The 15,350-nt window shown below is 44.4% G+C and overlaps 1 protein-coding gene across 3 annotated transcripts in view; it reads right to left on the bottom strand.

The window, feature by feature from the left end:
- Positions 1-685: 685 nt before the first annotated feature.
- nuak1b (NUAK family, SNF1-like kinase, 1b) overlaps positions 686-15,350 on the bottom strand; it is a 68,533-nt gene continuing 53,868 nt past the window's right edge. For all 3 annotated transcript variants that reach the window (XM_048553870.2, XM_059654754.1, XM_059654755.1), the window contains 3 exons: positions 8,974-9,093; positions 4,071-4,203; positions 686-2,525 (listed from right to left, as the gene is read on the bottom strand). In XM_048553870.2, the coding sequence (XP_048409827.1) occupies positions 1,450-2,525; positions 4,071-4,203; positions 8,974-9,093 (1,329 nt within the window). In that variant the 3' untranslated portion in view covers positions 686-1,449. The remainder of the gene's footprint in view (positions 2,526-4,070; positions 4,204-8,973; positions 9,094-15,350) is intronic.

Genomic DNA, 15,350 nt, shown 5'->3' with positions numbered 1-15,350 from the left:
ATTAGTTCACGGGTCGGCGCAACATCGGGGGCCAAATGGCCTGTTCTGCGCTATATTGTTCTATGTTCTATATTCTGTGTAATTGCTGCTGTAACCCAAGGTGCAGCTCTGAAGGTCACAATTAATCTTTATGTGGATTGGAGATTTCCCTTGGTGGTTCTTAGAGGTTTGCACATGTCAGATGCTAAGGTCTGTGGCTGCAGGGTGTCTGTGTCGGTGGACATGGAATGTGCCCTGAGACACTGAAGCCCGACGTCCAACGTAGAGGTCGCTTAAAGCAAGTGATGAGCTAAATCTACCAGGGGCTCACTCTGGTTTTATTGTTGAGTTTTCTGATATCTAACTTATTTGGAGGATGAGATAAACTGTGGTGTTAACTAGGCATTTGACAAACAATAATGAGTTGATTGGCATCTCGCCACTACCCAGAGAGAATTTTGCCATGCTGCTTGTGAAAAGCATAAAAGATGGAGTGAGATTTCAAGATGGGTATTGCTGCACTTCATCCACATGTTTCACCATAGCCCATGTCACTTTGACCCTTACAAGGCTCCACACCATGTCTTTTGCAAAGGAAATAAGCATTGACATTCATGCATAACCAGTTTAATGCACTGACATCAGCAACAACTGTCCTGATGTTGCTGATTTATCTTGAATCAATGACTACTGTAGAGAGTGGCTTTTTTCCTCATGGCATCTTGCCAAACAGATTATCCGCTATCAGCTCTGCTTTTAAATTAAAACGTTAGCACAATTTTATCATTTCATGCAAATATATTAGAATTTACAAATGGCTGGGTCACCAATAAGAGCACACTGACATAAATAACAATGTTCAAACTAAATACAATATACATTACGGAAATATTATCCAGTCAAGTTTCACAGGAATAATAAGTTATCTAAGTAATGTTACACATGCTAGTTGCTGCTTGATGCAGTCATTGGCTTCTGTTTATGAATAAAGACACCACAATTATTCATAAATTAAGACATCTCAACTTAGGGGTTTCACCCTTTGCAAACCTTATTACAGCTGAAACTTATAAATGACTGTCCAATAGATTGAGCTTTCAGCTCTTTCAATTCTAATAGTGGAGTTCCTTTCAAAACAGGAGAGAACACACCTCATAACAATGCTGGGAGCCAGTCTCAAAAGCGTAACTCTGTCAATTCAGTAGATATCCAAACCTCAATGCGATTCCCCTTGCTCCTCAGGTGCCTCAATAACCCCAGGACATTCAGAACACTTCCTTATAATCACTTCACCTCGTCATTACTATTGACCTTCCAACCCTTGTCCCTTGTCATTCATATAGACTGATTCTGTGCTATTGCAAAGGATTTTTGCCCTGCCTCAGATATTCCCATTGAACACTGACAAACCAGTCCATGCAATGGATCTGATAGTTACCCATGCATTCAGCTGTCACACACACAAACCCCTCAGTTCAAATTGCTGCTTATCTCCAGAGCTTTCTTGTAGATCTGAGTGAAATTGTCCATGTCCGTGAGCAGAGAGGAGCTGCTGTCACCCAGCTGTTGGCAGAAAGCTTTCATGTGGCGAATGGGTGGATGGATCCTCAGCTCTTCAAAGTCTTCGAGATGCAACAGGTTTCCCGCAGAGACACAGCTGCGAATTGGCCTGTCTTCTGGTAAATGGTGCAGCTTGAATGACTCTTCGGCGAGGAGGCTGCCCCTGTCATTAATTGTGGGTGGGAGGCTGCAGCCTTTAGCCTCCATCAGCTGTTGAGCCAATTCTGTAATCCCTGATGGTGATTCACAGTTCATGGCAGAATCTGACAACTTGCCAGTGTGCTTCAGTATTCCTTTCCTTCCCTGGGCAATTATGCCAGCGTGGTTCAAGCCTGTGCCATGCTTAGGAAAGCAGATAGAGTTGGTACTAGTTGTGCAGTCCCGATCCAGGAGCTCCGATGATTGACTGTGTTCTGGGGAGGAATAATAACCAGATTCTCTCTGCTGTGTTTTTTTCAGGATTCCCTTCTTTGGCATTGTAATGGAGTGTTCAGCAGCTTGTGTGCACACAGGAGCTGCTTCTACTCCCCCAACGGCTCCAACAGAGGGACCATTAATGCCAAGTTCATGCTCTGATATTCCTTTAACAACCTCTGTGCTTTGAGTGTGACAGTCATCGGCCAACCTCTGTTTTAAAATTCCTTTGGGTCTTTTCAGATTATACTTGGTACTGGGTGTTCCTTCATGCAGACTGTGAGTAATGTCAGTCTCTTTCTTGGATTTCTTCACAGATGTCTGGGCTGCTAGCACCCCCTGGGATTGGAACTGCTTGATTGGGCATTTTAACTTCAGCTCCCCCTCTGAGAGTAAACAGCGTGAGTGATGTTGCCAACCAATAAAGTGAGCATCTGAGCTTCCAGCTGGATCACAGTCACACACACTCACTTGGTAACCCCAGTTCACCCACCAGTGGTTAGCGATGTCCTCAATTGTGGCTCGCCGCTCAGGATTCACCATCAACATCCACCTGATAAGGCCACGGGCATCTGTCAGGGAGCAGCAACAGACAGTCACATTGCAATTCCCGGTTCAAGAGGTTCGCTCTTTACTTGACTAACCTTAGTGTTCTGTTTTATTCTTTCACAACACAAGGGCAGCTCTGACAATGCCAAAATTTATTGCCCATCCCTAGCTGCCTTTGAACAGAGTGGCTTGCTAGGCCATTTCTGAGGGCAGTTAAGAGTCAACCACTTCACTATGGACCTGGAGTCACATGTAGACCAGACTAGATGAGGACCACAGATTTCCTTCCCTGAAGGACATTAGTGAACTAGTTTGCTTTTAATGACAGTTGCAAATTTATGAAATGAATTCAAGTTTCACCATCTGCTCTGATTAGCCTTGGGTTCTGAATTATTAGGGAAGTGACAATATTAGTACACCACCAACCCCTGTCTGTTTATCATTCACTGTGTATGACCCAGTCTTGGGTTTCGAAGCAAATCAGATCAACTTTGGTCACCTTCTCCCCTTAATTTTTCAAAAACACCTCTCCTATCTCGGAGTAGAGATGCACAAGAGTAAATAGCTCAGGAAACTTTTAAAATACAAGTTCTCATTCAACATATGCTGGCCTTGCCAACAACAACTATAATCCATGAAAGAATTATGAAAGAAAATGGAGCACCGGGGACTGGTTTAAACAACACTTTCAAACTCCTCCAGAAGGCTTTGCTAAATGTGAGTTCACAAGTTATCATCTGTACTTGCATCTGATACACACCATGAGATTATATTTTGTTGTCTTATTGCTTAATTTAATAAAGGGTTTTCATTAGACTTTTCAAGGTTGCATTGAATCAAAGTTTGCTACAGAATAGCAGGAAGTCTTAAGGCCCATCAACTTTGAGCTGGTTCTGTAACAGCGGGTGACTCTCCACATAATTGTTATTCATCACCCCGAAATATCCAATCAAATTTCTTCCGTGCCCTCTTTAAAGCCATCCTAAACAGCATGGCAAGAGTTGGTCAGAATACTGAAGATTTATGCTCCAGAACTAGTCAAGTTTTTCCACAACAGCCACAGTACTGTCATCTATTGGACAATGTGGATAATTTGTCATGTCGACAAAAAGCAAAAAAAAAATCCAAGCCAGACAACTGTTAATGCCGCATCAGTCCACTCGTGATCATCAGTACATGTGTCATTGGCTGCGCTACCAAGCAGCACTAGGACAGCTAAAAAAAATCACAGTTTGAGTTCTGCGAGGGCCACTCAGCACCCTCAAAGGTAAATTAAATCAAATATTTGCACTCAGTTAATTTCTCATTGATAATACACATTGACTAAAATAGATCGGTTAACAATTATTCAAATGTAATCTCAAAGAACATTCTAACGTTATCATCAGATTTAGCCCCTTTTAAATCACATTGGCGTGTGGCTGCGTAAATCTGCCAAACTCAATCCATTATTTTCGCTGCTTTGGATTAAGGTATGCTCAACTTTTAGATTCTAAATGCTTACCTATTATTGGCATTAGGCCCAGCATTTTCAGTTCATCAGTATCTTCTGACCAACTATCACCTACCTGATGGTGGGGTGGGTTCCTGATAATCCCCACTGCTTATCTGCCTGACGAGGTTTCTGTGGTCGCAACCATCAAATGGCATAGTCCCGTAAACCAGAGCATACAGTAGCACACCCAGAGCCCAGCTGTCTACCTGTCAGTGCCAAATGAGAATACCCAATCAGTTGCAGATAGCAGATAGTGATAGGTTCAACAGATACACAAACTCACTTCGCTGTATGGGAGCTTGTGATCGGTTATGTGAGCACACAATGACTAGAGTTTGTTTGTCTGGGTCATAGTATTAATGCTTTGAGACCGGCTTAGTGTTGCCTTTGCGTACAAACAGTACTGACAGCAAAGATATCCCACAAAACTGCAGCTCTCCTGGCATCTATCCATCTGAGTTTGATGACAAGCATTAATGCCCTTAACAAACAACCTCACAATCTAGGACTTTCTGAGCAGGGCTTATACACATTTATTTAAACACAAAGAAAAATTCTTCCATTAATCTCCCATACTGAAGTGATTGCAAAAGGATTCTGAAAAGCAGTTTCAGGATAATTTGGTGGTGTTACAGTGATTGTGACAACTTCAAACAATGCGTTTCCTGCTGAAAATTCGAGATTTCCATCCGTTTCACCCTGGTTGCTCAATTTCTTGCTGGGTTTGTAACAGGGAAGGAGACAGGAACTGCCTTACTTACTCTGAGATAACGAGGTGTAGAGCTGGATGAACACAGCAGGCCAAGCAGCATCAGAGGAGCAGGAAGGCTGACGTTTCAGGCCTAGAGCCTTCTTCAGAAATGGGAGATGAAGGGGGTTCTGAAATAAGTAGGGAGAGAGGGGGATGTGGATAGGAGGTGGATAGAGAATAAGATAGGTGGAGAGGAGACAGACCGGTCAAAGAGGCGGGGATGGAGCCAGTAAAGGTGAGTTGTAGGTGGGGAGTTAGGGAGGAGATAGGTCAGTCCAGGGTGGACGGACAGGTCATGGGGGCGGGATGAGGTTAGTAGATAGGAGATGGGGGTGGGGCTTGAGGTGGGAGGAGGGAATAGGTGGGAGGAAGAACAGGTTAAGGAGGTGGGGACAAGCTGGGCTGGTTTTGGGATGCGGTAGAGGGAAGGGAGATTTAGAAGCTTGTGAAATCCACATTGTTACCCTTAGGCTGCAGGGTTTCCAAGCGAAATATGAGTTGCTGTTCCTGCAACCCTCGAGTAGCATCCTGCAGGAGGCCCAGGATGGATATGTTGTCTAAGGAATGGCCTGCAGTCCAATGGTATCAATGTGGATTTCACAAGCTTCAAAATCTCCCCTTTCCCCCACTGCATCCCAAAACCAGCCCAGCTCGTCCCCGCCTCCCTGACCTGTCCTTGCCCCCACCTATCCCCTCCTCCAACCTCAAGTCCCACCCCCATCTCCTACTTACTAAACTCATCCTGCTCCCTTGACCTGTCCGTCCTCCCTGGACTGATCTATCTCCTCCCTACCTACACTCACCTTTGCCGGCTCCATCCCCGCCTGTTTGACCAGATTCCCATTCGCCTCCCCCATTCCTGAATAAGGGTCTAGGCCCGAAACATCAGCTCTTCTGTTCCTCTGATGCGGCTTGGCCTGCTGTGTTCATCCAGCTCCACACCTTGTTATCTCAGATTCTTCAGCAGTTCCTACTATCCCTTACTCACTCTCTTACTGACTTTCTGACCATTTCTCCCTCAAATTACTTGGACTGACTGAGCCTGGGCAATTGGTTAATTCCCCATTCAAATGGACAATACTTCTTGATTAAAATAGGTTGGTTAACAGTTATTATAATGTAATTGCAAAGAACAAAGAACAAAAGAACAAAGAAAATTACAGCACATGAACAGGTCCTTCAGTCCTCCAAGTCTGCACCAATCCAGATCCTCTATCTAAACCTGTCACCTATTTCCAAGGAACTGTATCCCTTTGCTCCCTGCCCATTCATGTACATGTCTAGACATATCTTAAAGGATGCTATCATGCCCACCTCTACCACCTCAGCTGGCAATGTGTTCCAGGCACCCACCACCCTCTGTGTAAAGAACTTTCCACACATATCTCCCTTAAACTTTTCCCCTCTCACTTTGAAATTGTGACCCCTGGTAACTGAGTCCCACACTCTGGGAAAAAGCTTCTTTCTATCCACCTTGTCTATAGCTTTCATGATTTTGTAGACCCCAATTAGGTCTCCCCTCAACCTCCGTCTTTCTAATGAAAATAACCCTAATCTACTCAACCTCTCTTCATAGCTAGCACCCTCCATACCAGGCAACATCCTGGTGAACCTCCTCTGCACCCTCTCCAAAGCATCCACATCCATTTGGTAATGTGGCGGCCAGAACTGTGCGCAGTACTTTAAATGTGGTCGAAACCAAAGTCTTATACAACTGTAACATGACCTGCCAACTTGTACTCAATACCCCGTCCGATGAAGGAAAGCATGCCGTAAGCCTTCTTGACCACCCTATCGACCTGTGTCGCCACCTTCAGGGTACAATGGACCTGAACACCCAGATCTCTCTGTGCATCAATTTTCGCCAGGGCTTTTCCATTTATCGTATAGTTTACCCGTGAACTGAATCTTCCAAAATGCATCACCTCGCATTAGATTAGATTAGATTCCCTAGAGCGTGGAAACAGGCCCTTCGGTCCAACAGGTCCACACCGCCCCTTGGAGCATCCCACCCAGACCCATCCCCCTATAACCCACACACCCCTGAATGCTACAGGCAATTTAGCATAGCCAATCCACCTAGCCTGCACATCTTCGGACTGTGGGAGGAAACTGGAGCACCGGAGGAAACCCATGCAGACACATGGAGAATGTGCAACCTCCGCACAGACAGTCACCCGAGGGTGGAATCGAACCCGAGTCCCTGGCACTGTGAGGCTGCAGTGCTAACCACTGAGCCACCGTGCCATTCAGGCATTTGTCTGGATTGAACGCCATCTGCCATTTCTCCGCCCAACTCTCCAATCTATCTTCTGCTGCGTTCTCCGACAGTCCCCTTCACTATCTGCTACTCCACCAATCTTACTGCAAACTTGCTTATCAGACTATTTGTACTTCCTCCAGATAATTTCTGTATATCACAAACAGCAGTGGTCGCAACACAGATCCCTGTGGAACACTACTGGTCATAGTTCTCCATTTTGAGAAACTCACTTCCACTACGAGTCTCTATCTCTGGTTGCCTTGCTAGTTCTCTATCCATCTAAGATAACAAAGTTTGGAGCTGGATGAACACAGCAGGCCAAGCAGCATCTTAAGAGCACAAAAACTGAAGTTTCAGGCCGAGGCCCTTCATCAGAAAAGGGGGTTGGGAAGAGGGTTTCCTCCCTCCTGACAAACCTCAGGGATCTCTCTCCCACTGCAACTTTCTTGTAATCTCTTCGGCCTTGAAACTGCTCAACCATGTCCTGAAGCAAACCAGGCCAGTCGCGTTTGGACATCGAGCAGTTTTTCCGCTGCCTTCGCCTCCTCTCCACCTATCTTCTCCTCTATCCACCTTCAATCTGCCTTCCCCCTCCCCCTATTTATTTCAGAACCCTCTCCCCATCCCCCTCTCTGATGAAGGGTCTAGGCCCGAAACGTCAGCTTTTGTGCTCCTAAGATGCTGCTTGGCCTGCTGCGTTCATCTAGCTCCACACTTTGTTATCTCAGATTCTCCAGCATATGCAGTTCCCATTATCTCTATCCATCTAGCTAGTACACCCTGGACCCCATGCAACTTCACTTTCTCCATCAGCCTACAATGGGGAACCTTATCAAACATCTTACTGAAGCCCATGTATATGACATCTACAGTGCTTCCCTCATCTATCAACTTTGTCACTTCCTCAAAGAATTCTGTCAGGTTGGTAAGACATGACCTTCCCTGCACAAAACCATGCTGTCTATCACTAATAAGCCCATTTTGTTCCAAATGTAAATAGATCCTATCCCTCAGTATCTTCTCCAGCAGCTTCCCCACCACTGATGTCAGGCTCAGTCTATAATTACCTGGATTATGCTTGCTACCCTTCTTAAACAAGGGACAACATAAGCAATTCTCCAGTCCTCTAGGACCTCACCAATGCTCAAGGATGCTGCAAAGATATCTGTTAAGTCCCCAACTATTTCCTCTCTTGCTTCCCTCAGTAACCTGGGATAGATCCCATCCAGACGTGGGGACTTGTCCATCCTACTGCCTTTTAGAATAACCAATACTTGGCCCCTCCTGATGCCGACTTGACCTAGAGTAATCAAACATCTATACCTAACCTCAACATCTGTCATGTCCCTCTCCTCAGTGAATACCGACGCAAAGTACTCATTAAGAATCTCACTCATTTTCTCTGATTCCTCGCATAACTTCCCTCCTTTGTCCTTGAGTTGGCCAACCCTTTGTCTAGTTACCTTGCTCTTTACGTTTGAATAAAAGGCTTTGGGATTTTCCTTAGCCCTGTTTGCTAAATTTATTTCATGACTCCTTTTAGCCCTCTTAATTCCAACTTCATCATTAATTGACTCTTCAATGATCTGACAAGCAGCTCCCAATAAATTAAAAATGTCATATGCTTCCTCAGTAAATCCCCCATCAGGAGAAACCAGCATAATGGGGTAAAATGGGGTTTATTCACCAACTTCTAACAATACCCTTGCTAATTCTCCAGATTGGTAAAATAATCCAGTTATTTGCAGGTGAATTGCCCTGGCCTGGAATACTAACATGGTTAAGCGCTAGTCCATCACCAGCCTGGAACACTAACTTGGGTTAAGGTCTGGTTTATTCATCAGCTTGGAACACCATTTTAGTTAAGCGATGGTACAATCATCTGCTTGGCAAACTAACCCAGCCAGCCTGGAACACCAACCTGGTTTAGCGCTGGTTTATTGACCAGCCTGGAACACTAACCTCTGGTCCATGATATGGGTGGCCATTGACAATTTCCGGTGAAGCATAAAGTGGGCTCCCGCAGAAGGTTTGCAAAAATTTGTCCTTCTGGTACAGATTTGACAGTCCAAAGTCTGCAATCTGTAAAAGAATTATTTAGAACAGAATTAAATTAAAAATCTTTAATGCTGGAAATCAGGCCTGGTAGTATCTTCGGAGAAAGAAACAGAGTAATGTTTTGAGTCCAGTGACCTTTTTTCAGAACCGATTGGGACTGGAAAATGATGGGCCTTGTTCTGGGGAATATTTTATGAAGTGAGGAGCAAGCAGAACAGGTAGTGAGGGTGTCAGAAAGGGTTCTAGCCAACAACACCTCATTTTCCACTTCAATACTTCACAGCCATTAGAACTCAACATTGATTTCAACAACTTAGAACATAGAACACAGAACATAGAAAAGTACAGCACAGCACAGGCCCTTTGGCCCATGATGTTGTGCTGTGGAATAATCCTAATCCAAAAATAAAATAACCTAACCTACATTCCCCTCAATTCACTGCTGTCCATGTGCATGTCCAGCAGTCGCTTAAATGTCACGAATGACTCTGCTTCCACGGCTACCACTGGCTAACTATTCCATGCGCTCACAACTCTCTGGGTGAAGAACTTCCCTCTGACGTCTCCTCTATACCTTCCTCCTAACACCTTAAAACTATGATCCCTCGTGGCAGTCAATCCTGCCCTGGGGGAAAGTCTCAGGCTATCGACTCTATCCATGCCTCTCATTACCTTGTACACCTCCATCAGGTCACCTCTCTTCCTCCTTCTCTCCAGAGAGAAGAGTCTGAGCTCAGTCAACCTCTCCTCGTAAGACAAGCGCTCCAGTCCAGGCAGCATCCTGGTAAACCTCCTTTGCACCCTCTCCAAAGCCTCCACATCTTTCCTATAATAGGGCGACCAGAACTGGACACAATATTCCAAGTGCTGCAGCTCGGGTTTTGTAGAGCTGCAGCATAACCTCACGGCTCTTAAACTCGATCCCCCTGTTAATGAAAGCCAAAACACCATATGCTTTCTTAATAACCTTTATCCACTTGGGTGGGAACTTTGAGGGAGCTATGCACTTGAACACCAAGATCCCGTTGTTCCTCCACACTGCCGAGAACCCTGCCTTTAATCCTACACTCAGCATTTTAAGTTCGACCTTCCAAAATGCATCACTTCGCATTTATCCAGGTTGAACTCCATCTGCCATTTCTCAGCCCAGCCCTGCATACTGTCATTGTCTTGCTGAAGCCTGCAATAGCCCTCGATACTATCAACGGCACCTCCAACCTTTGTGTCATCAGCAAACATACTAACCCACCCCTCAACCTCCTCATCCAAGTCATTTATAAAAACTACAAAGAGCAGAGGCCCAAGAACACAGACCTGCGGGACACCACGCAGTACTGAACTCCAGGCAGAATACTTACCATCTACAACCACTCTCTGCCTCCTGTCAGCCAACCAATTCTGAATCCAGACAGCCAAATCACCCTGTATCCCATACCTCCTGACTTTATGAATGAGCCTGCCGTGGGGAACCTTATCAAATGCCTTGCTGAAGTCATGTATACCACATCCACTGCTCAGCCCTTGTCAACCTGTCTCGTGACCTCCTCAAAGAACTAAATTCAGACCTTCATTTTGATTCTCTGTTCCTAACTCTATCTTGTGTGTATCTTGCTGGCTTTGTTCTTAGTAAAACCTGACTTATTTTCTCCTATTCAAACTCACCGTTGACACCTATTTTACATCTTAATGTCTCCCCTATCACGCTTAGCATTCACCATCTGTTTCAATTTCCCTTTTAAATAGCATAAAAACTAACATTTTCCATGCTCCTCAGAACCAAAGTATAGTTATCAGACTCAAGACATTAACTCTGTTTCTCTCTCCACCGATGCTGCCAGACCTGCTGAACTTCTCCAGCAATTTCTGTTGGGATAATGCTCTACGTAAAGGGGAAGAGGGAAATACTGTCTAGAAATGTGTTCACAAGAGCTTCATTGACTAGGATATCCTCAGCCTACCAGAAAGGAGGTATTTTTGGATCTGGTGCTGGGGAATGACTGTGCTGAGTGGGCTAAGTGTCTTTTGAGAGCATTTAGTTAAGAGTGGTCATTGTGTAACAAAGTTTAGACTGGTGATGGAGAAGAGCAAGGAACTATTAAATAATGTCAAGTCAGTTTTTCAAGTGAGAATGCTATGAGAAGGTTATCTAAGATTACAAAGAGATCTTGATCAAATGGGTCAATGGGCTGAAGAGTGGCAGATGGAGTTTAATTTGGATAGATTTGGAAAAACAAAGACAATTAAAAGTAGAGCATTGCACAGTGTTGTAGAATAGGGAGACCTAGTGGTTCTGGTACATAACTCTTTGAAGTTTGCGTCACATATAGATAAGGTGGTTAAGAAGGCATTTAGCATGCTTGCCTTCATTTTTCAGACATTTGAATGTAGGGCAGGTGGCGTCTCACAAACCTCATGGAGTTTTTTGAGAAGGTGACTAAGCATATGGATGAAGGTAGGGCAGTTGACGTGGTGTACATGGACTTCAGTAAAGCCTTTGATAAGGTTCCACATGGTAGGCTATTGGAGAAAATATGGAGGCATGGGATTGAGGGAGATTTAGCACTTTGGATTAGAAACTGGCTTTCTGTAAGAAGGCAACCAGTGGTGGTTGATGGAAAATATTCAGCCTGGAATCCAGTTACCAGTGGTGTGCTTCAAGGATCCGTTTTGGGACCACTGCTGTTTGTCATTTTATATAAATGACTTGGACGCAGGCATTGGTGGATGGGTTAGTAAGTTTGCAGATGACACTAAAGTCGGTGGAATGGTGGACAGTGTGGAAGAATGTTGCAGATTACAGGGAGACTTGGATAAACTGCAGAATTGGACTGTAAGGTATCAAATGGAGTTCAATGTGGATAAATGTGAGGTGATTCACTTTGGGAAGAATAATAGGAGGGCAGAATACTGGGTCAATGGAAAGATTCTTGGTAGTGTGGATGTGCAGAGGGATCTTGGTGTCCATGTACATAGATCCCTGAAAGTTGCCACCTAGGTTGATAGTGCTGTTAAGGAGGCTTACGGTGTGTTAGGTTTTTATTGGTAGAGGGATTGAGTTCCGGAGCCGTGATGTCATGCTGTAACTGTAAAAAACGCGTGTGCGGCCTCATTTGGAATATTGTGTGCAGTTCTGGTCGCTCCATTACAGGAAGGAAGTGGAAGCATTGGAAAAGATGCAGATGAAGTTTACGAGGATGTTGCCTGGTCTGGAGCAAAGGTCTTATGAAGAAAGGCTGATGGACTTGGGTTTGTTCTCGTTGGAGAGAAGGCGGCAAAGAGGGGATTTAATAGAGACATACAACATGATTAGAGGATTAGATATGGTGGACAATGAGAGTCTTTTTACGAGGATGATGATGTCAGTTTGTACAAGGGGGCATAGCTACAAATTGAGGGGTGATGGATATAAGACAGATGTCAGAGGCAGGTTCTTTACTCAGAGAGTGGTAAAGGCGTGGAACGCCCTGCCTGCCAATGTAGTTAACTCAGCCACATTAGGGACATTTAAACAGTCCTTGGATAAGCTGATGGATGATGATAGGATAGTGTCGGGGGCTGGGCTTAGATTAGTTCACAGGTCAGCGCAACATCGAGGGCCAAAGGGCCTGTTCTGCGCTGTATTGTTCTATGTGGGAGTTGGGATGTTATGTCAAGGATGTACAGGACGTTGAAGAAGCCTCTTCTGGAGTACCGTGCCCAGTTCTAGTCACCCTGTTATAGGAAGGATATTATTAAGCTAGAATGAGTTCAGAGAAGATTTTTGAGTTATAAAGACAGGCTGGGATCTGTTTTCCAACTGGAGCCTAGGAGGTTGAGACGTAACCTTTTAGAGGTTTATAAAATCAAGAGGGGTATAGACGAGGTGAATAGTAGGTGTCTTTTCCCTAGGGTGGGGTTTCCAAGACTAGGGGCACATTTTTAAGGTGAGAGAGGGATTTAAAAAAGATATGAGAGGCAATTTTTTTTCTTACATGGGTAGTGGTTCATGCGTGGAATGAACTTTCTGAGGAAGTGGTGGATACAGGTACAGTTACAACATTTAAAAGATATTTCAATAAGTATGTGAATAAGAAATATTTAGAGCGATATTGGCCAAATAAAAACACAGGTGGGACTAGTTTAGTTTGGGATTATGGTAGGCTGAAGGGTTGGTTTCTGTGCTGAATGACTCTATAAATGAGACCAATTGAGGATTGAAAAAAATAAGGAATCCACAACCTGAGGAGGACAGAAGATGAGAATGGAATGTGTTTGACAAATATAAAGGAATGTACAAATCTTCTCCCAATATGTAAATAACAAGCAACTAGTAACACTGGGTGGACTTTATTTGGGGTAAAGAGGGTAACGTGATAGAGGCAATAGGGTACGCTCGAAAACTTAAGCACTCTGTATCAGGGTTTACTGACAAAGCGGATGCTGATACAATATCAACAGAAGAGGAAATAACTGAGGTGATCAATGGGATGTAAATGGACAGACATGATGCACTGGAAAGGGTGTCTGCACATACACTGGACAAATCACAGAATTGCAGAAATATTAGAGTGCAAAGAGTGGTTATTTGACCCATTGTGTCTGCGTGGCTCTTCACCAAGCATCTCACCTAACGGCTTTCCCCCATATTTCTGTACATTCTTTTTGGATAACAGTCTAATTCCCTTTTGAAAGCCTCAGTTGAATCTGCCTCCACCACACTCTTGGGTAGTGCATTCCACATCCTACCCACTCACAATGTGAGAAAAAGACTCTCTCTCATGTTGCTTTTGCTTCTTTTGCCGATTATTTAAAATCTGTTAAGTCACCTGGTCCAGAAGGCTTCCTTCCCAGATTACTATGGGAAATGGGAGTGGAGATAATGGAGGGGTTTCTCCTAATCTTTCAAACCTTCCCAGATAGAGGGGTGAGAGCTGATAAAGATTTGGAGAATGACAAATGTGACACCCTTATGCAAGAAAGGGAAAAGAACATTCCTTGTCTAAGTACAGGTCAGCTAGTTTAGCATTAGTAATGTATAAGGCTTTAGAAATAAATATGGACAGGCAGTTAGAAAGGTTGGAGTTAATGAAGGAGGGTCAGCGTGGATTTGTAAAGGGTAGATTGTCCTTGGCTAACTTGGTGAAATATTTTGATGAGGTTACAGAGAAGACTGATGAAGGGATTTCAATGGATGTTGTCAATATAGATTTGAGGAAAGGATTTGACAAAGTACCACTGATGTAATAGGAGGTTAGTGTCTAATTGGATAAAACATTGGCTTGAGGCCAGTACACAAGGTGGCAGAGAAAATGAGTTTCATACTGCTGGATGGGAGACAGCAAAGGGCAGTGGTGGGACCAGTAATCAAAGAACAAAGAACAAAGAAAACTACAGTACAGGAACAGGCCCGTCAGCCCTCCAAGCCTCCACCGATCCAGATTCTCAGTCAAAGCCTGTTACCTATTTTCTAACGGTCTGTATCCCTTTGCTCCCTGCACATCCATGTACCTGTCCAGATACATCTTAAAAGACACTATCATGTCTGCATCTACCACCTCTGCTGGCAATGCATTCCAGGCACCCACCACCCTCTGCGTAAAATACTTTCTACACATGTCTCCCATAAACGTTCCTCCTCTCACTTTGAACTCATGACCCCTAGTAATCGAGTCCCCCACTCTGGGAAAAAGCTTCTTGCTATCCACTTTGTCTATACCCCTCATGGATTTTGTAGACCTCACATAGGACTTCCTCAATCTCCATCTTTCTAATGAAAATAATCCTAATCTACTCAACCTTTCTTCATAGCGAGCACCCTCCATACCAGGCAACATCCTGGTGAACATCCTCTGCACCCTTTCCAAAGCATCCACATCCTTTTGGTAATGTGGCGACCAGAACTGTACGCAGTACTCTAATGTGGCCGAACCAAAGTCCTATAGAACTGTAACGTGATCTGCCAACTCTTGTACTCAATATCTCATCCGATGAAGGAAAGCATGCCGTATGCCTGCTTGACCACTCTATTGACCTGCATTGCCACCTTCAGGGAACAATGGACCTGAACACCCACATCTCACTGAACATCAATTTTCCCCAGGACTTTTCCATTTACTGTAATAGTCTGCTCTTGAATTAGATCTTCCAAAATGCATCACCTTGCATTTGCCCAGATTGAACTCCATCTGCCATTTATCTGCCCAACTCTCCAATCTATCTATATTCTGCTGTAATCTCTGACAGTCCCCTTCACTATCTGCTCCTCCACCGATCTTCGTGTCATTGGCAAATTTGCTAATCAG

This window comes from Stegostoma tigrinum, chromosome 25, assembly GCF_030684315.1.
Source record: "Stegostoma tigrinum isolate sSteTig4 chromosome 25, sSteTig4.hap1, whole genome shotgun sequence".
NCBI lineage: Eukaryota > Metazoa > Chordata > Chondrichthyes > Orectolobiformes > Stegostomatidae > Stegostoma > Stegostoma tigrinum.
Note: the sequence above shows the minus strand (reverse complement) of the source record. Positions and strands in the feature narration are given on the sequence as shown.